The sequence below is a fragment of the Emiliania huxleyi genome (assembly GCF_000372725.1).
Source record: "Emiliania huxleyi CCMP1516 unplaced genomic scaffold EMIHUscaffold_34, whole genome shotgun sequence".
Lineage (NCBI taxonomy): Eukaryota > Haptophyta > Isochrysidales > Noelaerhabdaceae > Emiliania > Emiliania huxleyi.
Window position 1 is genome coordinate 492,778 of NW_005199443.1, and position 8,979 is coordinate 501,756.

The 8,979-nt window shown below is 63.4% G+C and overlaps 3 protein-coding genes across 3 annotated transcripts in view; 2 read left to right on the forward strand and 1 right to left on the reverse strand.

Moving 5' to 3' along the window:
• The window catches only part of EMIHUDRAFT_208069 (hypothetical protein), a gene marked incomplete at both ends in the record, with an annotated part of 6,405 nt that extends 5,516 nt beyond the window's left edge, over positions 1–889 (reverse strand). Inside the window, 3 exons of the mRNA XM_005773365.1 lie at positions 66–409; positions 592–696; positions 859–889. Of these exons, the coding sequence (XP_005773422.1) occupies positions 66–409; positions 592–696; positions 859–889 (480 nt within the window). The remainder of the gene's footprint in view (positions 1–65; positions 410–591; positions 697–858) is intronic.
• Positions 890–2,185: 1,296 nt separating this feature from the next.
• On the forward strand, positions 2,186–5,386 carry EMIHUDRAFT_450881 (hypothetical protein; the record flags this gene model as incomplete). Its single annotated transcript, XM_005773366.1, has 9 exons — positions 2,186–2,548; positions 2,745–2,798; positions 3,340–3,468; positions 3,901–3,983; positions 4,343–4,460; positions 4,539–4,685; positions 4,756–4,848; positions 5,223–5,281; positions 5,363–5,386. Coding segments are annotated over exons 1-9 (951 nt in total), but the record flags the coding sequence as incomplete, so codon positions are not given.
• EMIHUDRAFT_450883 (hypothetical protein) overlaps positions 5,366–8,979 on the forward strand; it is a 6,605-nt gene continuing 2,991 nt past the window's right edge. Inside the window, exons 1-11 of the mRNA XM_005773367.1 lie at positions 5,366–5,405; positions 5,495–5,575; positions 5,734–6,061; positions 6,275–6,364; positions 6,596–6,737; positions 6,901–6,991; positions 7,375–7,444; positions 7,877–7,964; positions 8,151–8,187; positions 8,495–8,515; positions 8,580–8,660. Of these exons, the coding sequence (XP_005773424.1) occupies positions 5,833–6,061; positions 6,275–6,364; positions 6,596–6,737; positions 6,901–6,991; positions 7,375–7,444; positions 7,877–7,964; positions 8,151–8,187; positions 8,495–8,515; positions 8,580–8,660 (849 nt within the window). The 5' untranslated portion in view covers positions 5,366–5,405; positions 5,495–5,575; positions 5,734–5,832. The remainder of the gene's footprint in view (positions 5,406–5,494; positions 5,576–5,733; positions 6,062–6,274; positions 6,365–6,595; positions 6,738–6,900; positions 6,992–7,374; positions 7,445–7,876; positions 7,965–8,150; positions 8,188–8,494; positions 8,516–8,579; positions 8,661–8,979) is intronic.

The window sequence follows — 8,979 nt, forward strand, 5'->3', positions numbered from 1 at the left end:
GGGGGCAGTGGGCGGTGGTTGGAGGGCAGGGGGAAGGCCGCCGCCGCCTGCAGCAGCGCCGCGACGAGAGCGAGCAGCTGCTGCTTTGGGGCGCCGTCGCCGTCCTCGTCGCTCTTCTCGGCCTCGATGCGGAGGCCGAGGAACCAGAAGATGTCGGCCAGGTCCGACTGCACCCGCGGCAGCAGCGCCCGGTCGACCAGCGCCGCGTCCGAGAGCACCGTCACGAGCCGCTCCGGCTCGAGCGCGCCGCGCACGACGGCGGAGGAGAGGTCGTGCAGGACCACCTTGAGCGGGTTGGGCGCGGACGGGTCGGCCGGCGACGCCGCCGCCTCAGAGATGGCCGCGGCGCAGCCCTCGTCGCTCCAGTTGTCGAGCAGCGACTGCGACATTGTTGTGGCCAGCGTGTGCGCTGAAAAGAAGAATTTTGAAGGCCCCTCTCACAGCAGACTGGCTCGGACTGGCACTACAAATGGCACAGCAGGCGACGGCCCCTTACGGGTCGTCAAAGAGGCCGGCGAAAAGAAGAAAACGCGCCTTTGCTGGATTTGAGGTTGCCGACTGCACTCCAAGTGCTCCAAGGAGCCGCCTCACCGGCCCTCGCCAACGCCTCAAAAGTGGCGCAGAGTGAGGCGGCGCCCCGAGCGAGCACGTGAGCCCCGTGGCTCCAACCGGGCCTTCCTTTTTTGAGCAGGTGTGCTGCGCGATGGCTCTCTCGCTGACTGTGACACGCCAGAGGAGAATTTTACAACCCAAGCCTGCTCTGGGCGCGCTTCTTAGCTCCCTGGCCCTGGATGTGAGGTTGATGACTGCACTCCAAGTGCTCCAAGGATTTGCCGCTACGGATAAAACGAGGCGCACCGGTCACGCTTCGGCGGCGAGCCGCAAACATTCGCAGGGGTTCAGGCGTGCCTGGACGTCTTCCTCGCCGGGTGAGAGGGTGGGGCGACTCGGGCAACCTCTCGGACAATCGACACGCGCTTTGATTGATTGATAGGAACGCTACTCTTATTTATCTCGAAGACTCTGTGGGCCCACAGCAGCACTGATCTCTCACAAGTGCAGCAGCAGCACTCGTGCTCGATTGAAATTGTAACTTCACTCACAAGTGACATTATCCACGCCATTCTTAGAGGGAACGCGAGATTACGGTGCCGGGAGGGAGGGCGGCAAGCAAAAGCTCGCAGGGAGAGGCGATGGCGACCCGGCACGTGGGTCCAGCGAGGAAAGAATCTACGCCATCGCGAGAGTGTATAGGGAGCGGGGCTCCAGACCCAGACGAGAGGTCCTCACAGAGCAGACAGAGGTCCTCACGCGGCAGGAGATGCGGAGAGGTCCTCTTACGCGACACGGCACCCCCCAGTATTGAAAACCCTCGAGTGAAAACCGCCCCTGTGTTGCAACGAGAAATGGCCCCACCACGGCTCCCAGGAGACCGAATAGTGGATAGCAAGGGATTGTCTTGATGTGGCGACGAGATAGATCTCTGGTGAGGACCTCTGCGTCGTGAGGACCTTCGGGGGCCAGTGAGGACCTCTCGCTGTGAGGACCTCTGAGCTGGCGCGCTCCACAGGACAGCCAGGACGTAGCTACGCCTGGCGCGTACTCCCCCCGACCGCAAAGTAAAGCAGCGCCGTTCCACAACCGGCGGGGCTTTTCCGGTGTCAAAATGACCGCGGGCGGTGCAGAGATCGCGGGGGAGGGAGACAGCTCGTGTCGCTCTCTTAGACTTAGTTGAGCTAAGACAAAACAAAGTGTTTTGGAGGTGCGGAGGAGATGTGCCGTTCCGAGGGGATTCTGTAAATTGTATTCCGCGGGAGGCTTCGGTGCAGCGTTCGTGTCCGAATGAACTGCTGGGCTCGCGCTTTCGCTCGCTGGGGCGCATGGAGATCCACGTCGGCAAGGACGGCTCCAACGGCGAGCCTCGCAAGGACTCGTACAACGACCCCGCCACCTACGCTACGAGGCGCCGACCTGTCTGTCCGACCGACATCAAGCTGCTCGGCGGCTGCTTCATGCCGGTCGTGGACCGCTTCAAATATCTTGGTAGCTACCTCAACCGCGACTGCAGCGACGGGCTCGACGTCGACAGCCGGATCCCGGCGAAAACATGATCCTTACCTTCAAACAGGACTTGGGGGGGGGGGGGCCTGCTGTGAACAGATTGACCCGCACATCGCTGGTGTCGGACGGGCTCTGTGCTCGCCATTGCTCCGCCGAGCAGCTCGCCGCTGGCGCTGCTATTCCTTCCCACACCAATCGCTGCTGCTGCGATTGCTGTCTCTGCGGCTGCCTCCTCTCGCGCATGCCCCTCGACGGCAGCAGCATGTTCCGAAAATGGATAAAAAGCGGCGCGGCGGCAGCGCCGTCGACAGAGGACGGCGCGGCCTCACTAGGAAGGTGCTCTCCAGTGCCTGCGGGCGGCGCTGCATCCGTCGGCTCGCGCGCGAGCAAGGGCGCGCACGACGCGAGCGAGAGCGCCGAGGCGCTGCAGAGCCAGCTGGAGAAGCTGGAGGAGGAGTGCCAGAAGATCAAGCACCAGCTAGCGAGGGTGCGCTCTCCGCTCCTGCCCGCGAGCCGCGGCCCTGGACGGCGGCCGGCCGGCCCTGGCAGCTCGCCGCCGCACCGCTGCGCTGCGCTCGCACGCGCGCGCCTCGCGCGCACCGCCGCACCGCCAGAGAAGCAGACAGCGCGCAGACAGACGCTGCGCCGCATCTGAGCCCTCTCAACACACCGCGCGCGCGCAGGTGCACAACCACGCGGAGCTGTCCATCGAGGTGGTGGACGAGGATCTGACCCTGGTGCGCTCGCATGCCACGCGCCGCGCCGCTCGCCGCTCGCACGCGCCCGCCGCCCCATCCGACCGGCCAGCCGCCGCCAGCCCGGCCGCCGCTGCGCTCTCTGCCGCAGCCGCTGCCGCCAGACGCAGCCAGGCGACGCGTCAGAGCGTGGCGGGCGGAGGCGGCGGCGGCGGCGGCGGTGGCGGCGGCGACCTCACACACCGCCCGCCCAACGGACATTGCGTGGAGATGGCAGCGCCCTGCAGCGCCAGACGGGCCGCAGCGCCGCCGTCTCCTTCCCTCCCCCCGGAAGCCCAGCCCGGCACGGAAGCTGTCCGCGCCGCCCTCGCCACTGCGGCCGCCCGCGCCGCCCGCCGCCCGCGCCGCCCGCCGCCCGCGCCTCCCCTCAGCAGCGCTCTCACCACGCCGCCCCCTCCTCCCCTCGCCTCCCCTCCGCCCCCCGCCGCGCTGACCGCTGTCCGCAGTCCCACCGCCGCGCAGCCCGCAGTCCCACCGCCGCGCAGCCCGCAGTCCCACCGGCCGGCCGCCCCCCGCCGCGCAGACCCGCTCTCGCTTCTCGCGCGCCGCCCCGGGCGCCACGCCGGCAGGCTCGCTGATGCCGTCGAAGGAGGGTTCGATCAAGCGGGGGGCCGGCGCGCGAGGAGCGTCAGCGGGCGGCGGGCGGTCGACGGTGGGCGATTCCCTAGAAGACGGAACGCGGTAGCTCGAGGTAGTCGTGTGCTCCCAGCCAGCGCTCGAGAGGACGCGCACTCCGCCGGACTCGACCACACTCCGCTGCAATCCACACTGTGTGCTGCTATCCCTCGCATTCGCGCGGTGCTCTGAGCACTGTGCACGACTACTCCTCCCGCCCTCATGCTGGCGCGTTCACACCGCAGTCTTCACACCGCAGTCTTCACACCGCAGTCTTCACACCGCAGTCTTCACACCGCAGTCTTCACACCGCAGTCTCCACACCGCAGTCTTCACACCGCAGTCTTCACACCGCAGTCTTCACACCGCAGTCTTCACACCGCAGTCTTCACACCGCAGTCTTCACACCGCAGTCTTCACACCGCAGTCTTCACACCGCAGTCTTCACACCGCAGTCTTCACACCGCAGGCCGGCGGCGTGGCGTCCTCCCTCAACAGCTCCTCCATCGCCAGCATGTCTTCCTTTGGTCCTCGCATGTCCTACGCCGTCCGGTGCGATCTCCCCAGATCTCCCCATATCTCCCCTATATCTCCCCTATATCTCCCCCTGTATCTCCCCTATATCTCCCGCGCATGTCCCCATGTCGTCTAGACGTGGAGTCGCGAGACTAGCCTCGCCCTTGCCCCACCACCTCGTGTGTGTGTGTGTGTGTGTGTGTGTGTGTGTGTGTGCGTGCGTGCGTGCGTGCGTGTGTGTGTGTGTGTGTGTGTGTGTGTGTGTGTGTGTGTGTGTGTGTGTGTGTGTGTGTGTGTGTGTGTGTGTGTGTGTGTGTGTGCGTGCGTGCGTGTGTGTGTGTGTGTGTGTGTGTGTGTGTGTGGAGAAGTGTGCCTCACCACCCCCTTCCCTTTAGGCCCGCGCCGTCGCCCGGCGCCGCCGCGTCGCACGCGCCGACGTCAGCAAAGGACCTGCTAGCGATGGTGCAGCGGGGCAGGAAGCGCGCGCAGTACAACTCTCGCGTTGACTCGGAGGAGCGCGGGCTGGTGGTGCCATACCCTCCCGAGTCCTCGAATCCGGCGTGGGTTCAGGTCCCGTGGGTGGTGCGGTAGGAGCTCGCCGCGCTGACGGGCAACGGCGCCGTGACGCTGCTGCCGCGAGGAGGGGTGCATGTGAGGACGCGGCACGGTCCGGTGCAGTTTGGAATCCCGCCAGAGACGATCAAGGACTCGCTGCAGCTTGGGCTGGACGTGCCAAAGGTGTATCTCCCCTATATCTCCCGTATATCTCCCCTATATCTCGCTGCAGCTGGGCCTGGACGTGCCAAAGGTGTACGTGGTTGGAAAGGAGCGGTTCAACCTCAAGTTTGGCACAAACACCGCCGAGTTCGAGTTCCCCGCCTACTGGAACTTCTTCATCAAGGCAGCTCGTAGCTCATTCTCCGTTGATTAACAGCCCATTCATAGCGAGTGAAGGGCTCGAGTTCCCCGCTACGGGAATTCTTTGAGCAAGGCAGTGAATAGTTCACTAACTGGAGCCGCTTCGCCAAGGCCAGCTTGTCCCGCGCGCGCCGTAGGAATAGGTTGTGTAGGGGCTTGCCCCAGGTTAGGGCTAGGCTTGTACCCCAGGGGGCTGCGTCTCAGCTAGAGCTACCTTAGGGCTCTCCGGGTACAGCTCAGGCCTAGCTCAGGCCCAGCTGTGAGGAGCGGCGTAGGCACTCTCCGCCCACCCCGCCCCCTCCCCTCCCCCTCCCCTCCCCCTCCCCTCCCCCTCCCCTCCCCCTCCCCTGCTCTCAGGGCGACAAGACGACGGTGGTTTGCGCAGCGGCGGCAGCGGCTGTGATTCGGCAGGTGCTGGAGAGGGGGGGGGGATGGTGGAGGGGGGTGGTGGAGGAGAGCACTGCGCTCATCGCTGGCTGGTGGATGGGTTAGGTGATGGAGGAGGTGCTGGAGGGGCCTGCGGAGGAGCACCTGCACCAGGTGCCTCTATGTGTCCCCTGCATCTCCCCTGTATCTCCCCTGCATCTCCCCTGCATCTCCCCTGCATCTCCCTTGTATCTCCCTTCCAGGATGACGAGTACTCGCCCTTCGTCGACGACTCGATCTACGCCGCGCGGCCCGACCTGCTGCGCGAGATCGGCTACTTCAAGGAGCAAATGAGCGTTAGTCATTGGAATAGTGAGAGAGAGACGGAGAGAGAGACCTGCTGCGTGCCTTCAAGGAGCGACGGAACCACCCTTCATTGCTACTTAGTATTCGCTATCAGCCAGCACTGTTCGCCATTCTTCGGCATTCTCCGTCGCCGTAGGAGCCGCGCAACGGCCGCAAGATCGAGGCCGACACGTTGCTGCAGTTTGTCGAGTTTGCGTGCTCCGAGGAGCTGCCGGCGGGGCACCTCCTCGCTCGCATGGCTTTCGACGACGGCACGATCGAGGTGATCGACCGCGGCGCAGAGTACGACGTGCGAGTCGACGACGAGCTTGTCGCGACGGTGCCCGACTGGCTCTCCTCCGCCATCGCCGACCCGCCGCACATCCTGATGCCGATGGCGACGGCCGTCGGCGACGCGATCGACTTTGAGGCGCCGCAGTTCGGCATCACTGTCCTCGGCGCCGCCGACGGCTTCACCGCCGCAGGCACGGACGCCGTCTCCGTGCGTGAATGAACTCATCTCCTTCCTTGGGTGCCTAGCCGGTTGGTGATGTGACTGAAGGCACCACGGCGGGCTTCACTCCCTCCCTCCCTCCCTCCCTCCCCCCCTCGCCTCCCTCCCTCCCTGGAGAATGACTGGCTGTGAATGACTAGCTGTGAATGACTAGCTGTGAATGACTAGCTGTGAATGAATGAAGGCACCACGGCGGGCTTCATTCTTTGGATGCGTGGGCGGGGCATCCTGGTGGACCCGCCCGCCCACTCTGCTCACTACTTGCGGCGCAACGGCATCTCGAGCCGCGAGATCACGCACGGCATCCTGACCTATCATCAGTGAATGAAGTGTTGATCGATTAACCAATAGGCATCTCGAGCCGCGAGATCACGCACGTCATCCTGACCTATCATCAGTGAATGAAGTGTTGATCGATTAACTAATAGGCATCTCGAGCCGCGAGATCACGCACGGCATCCTGACCTATCATCAGTGAATGAAGTGTTGATCGATTAACCAATAGGCATCTCGAGCCGCAAGATCACGCACGTCATCCTGACGCACTGCCACGCGGACCACGACGCGGGCACCTTCCAGAAGATCCTCCTCGAGCAGCGCGTGACCGTGCTCACGACGCGCACCATCATGGCCGCTTTCGTGCGCAAGTACGCCCCCATCTCTGAACTACGACGATTATTATTATTACTACTATTATTATGATTATTATTATTGTTGTTGTTGTTGTTATTGTTGACAGGTACGCCCTTCTCTCCGAGATGAACTACGACCACTTAATTAATAAGCGATTGTCAACTGTGATTCATTAAGGTACGCCCTCATCTCCGAGATGAACTACGACTTTTTGCAGCGCCTCTTTTGCTTCCACTCGGTCAAGATCGGGGAGCCCGTGCACTTCCAGGCCTCGCACCTCCCTCGCGTCTCCCCAATCTCCCTGACATCTCCCTGACATCTCCCTGGCATCTCCCTGGCATCTCCCTTGTACCTCCCCGACATCTCCCCGACATCTCCCGAGCACCTCCCCGACATCTCCCCGACATCTCCCGAGCACCTCCCCGACATCTCCCCGACATCTCCCGAGCACCTCCCCGACATCTCCCCGACATCTCCCGAGCACCTCCCCGACATCTCCCCGACATCTCCCGAGCACCTCCCCGACATCTCCCCGACATCTCCCGAGCACCTCCCCGACATCTCCCCGACATCTCCCGTGCACTTCCCCGACATCTCCCCGACATCTCCCGAGCACCTCCCCGACATCTCCCCGACATCTCCCCTTCCCAGGGCGGCTCCATCAAGTTCTTCTATTCGCTGCACGCGCTGCCATGCATCGGCTTCCGCGCCGAGCTCGCAGGCAAGTCCATCGGAGATATGGGGAGATATGGGGAGATATGGGGAGATAGAGAAGGCTTCCGCGCCGAGCTCGCAGGCAAGTCCATAGGAGATATGGGGAGATATGGGGAGATAGAGAAGGCTTCCGCGCCGAGCTCGCAGGCAAGTCCATAGGAGATATGGGGAGATATGGGGAGATATGGGGAGATAGAGAAGGCTTCCGCGCCGAGCTCGCAGGCAAGTCCATAGGAGATATGGGGAGATATGGGGAGATATGGGGAGATAGAGAAGGCTTCCGCGCCGAGCTCGCAGGCAAGTCCATCGTCTACTCCTCCGACACGCACCTGTGAACGGCGCCTCTTCACACCTCAAGCTGTGAACAGGCAAGTCCATCGTCTACTCCTCCGACACGCACCTGTGAACGGCGCCTCTTCACACCTCAAGCTGTGAACAGGCAAGTCCATCGTCTACTCCTCCGACACGTACTACGACCCCGACGGCCTCGCAGCGCTGCAGCAGCGAGGAATCATCTCTGCCGAGCGGCGCGCGCGCGCCTCACCCTAGCGATCTCGCCCATATCTCGGCTGCATCTCGGCTGCATTTCGGCTGCATCTCGGCTGCTGCGGAGCTTCAGCGGAGAGTCACCCCCCTCCTTACCCCATTCCCCCACTCCCTCAACCCCCCCTCCCTAACCTCCCCCCCCCCCCCCCTTCCCCCCTCCTCCAAAGGTGCGCCTCGCTCTGCACCGACTGCTCCGTCCAGCAGGCGACGCACTGCTGTCCTAGACACTTCCTAGACACTTCCTAGACACTTCCTAGACACTTCCTAGACCTTTCCTAGACACTTCCTAGACACTTCCTAGACACTTCCTAGACCTTTCCTAGACCTTTCCTAGACTGCTCCGTCCAGGAGGCGAAGCGCTGCTGCACGAGATATGGGGGAGATGTAGGGGAGATATAGGGGAGATATGGGGAGATCGCACTGCTCCGTCCAAGAGGCGAAGCGCTGCTGCACGAGGGAGGGGTGGGCTGTCTTGCTCCAGACGCCATCACCCAGTCTCAATTGTTCATAGGCGGACCTACTGCTGCACGAGGCATCGCCCCGATCCACACGCCCTTTCCTAGACCGTTCCTCGACCGTTCCTGGACCTCTCCTAGGCCGGCATCGCGCCGATCCACACGCCCTTCGACGCCCTCGCCAAGCTGCCCGACAACATCAAGCGGTTCGCCATCGCGGCAGTGCCGCGACGCCGCGCTGACCTGTTCACCATCCGTGAGGAGGAGGGCATGAATGATAGGTCCATCCGCGTGATCCACTGCAACCTTTCCTCGACCTTTCCTAGACCTTTCCTGGACCTTTCCTCCTCGTAGGTCCATCCGCGTGATCCACTGCAACGATGCGCGCGCCGCCGAGTCGGAGTTCGAGAAGGTGCGAGATTCGCCGAGATTCGCCGAGATTCGCCGAGGTTCGCCGAGGTTCGCCGAGGTTCGCCGAGGTTCGCCGAGGTTCGCCGAGGTTAGTCGGAGCTCGAGAAGGTTCCTTCCCCCCCCCCCCTAT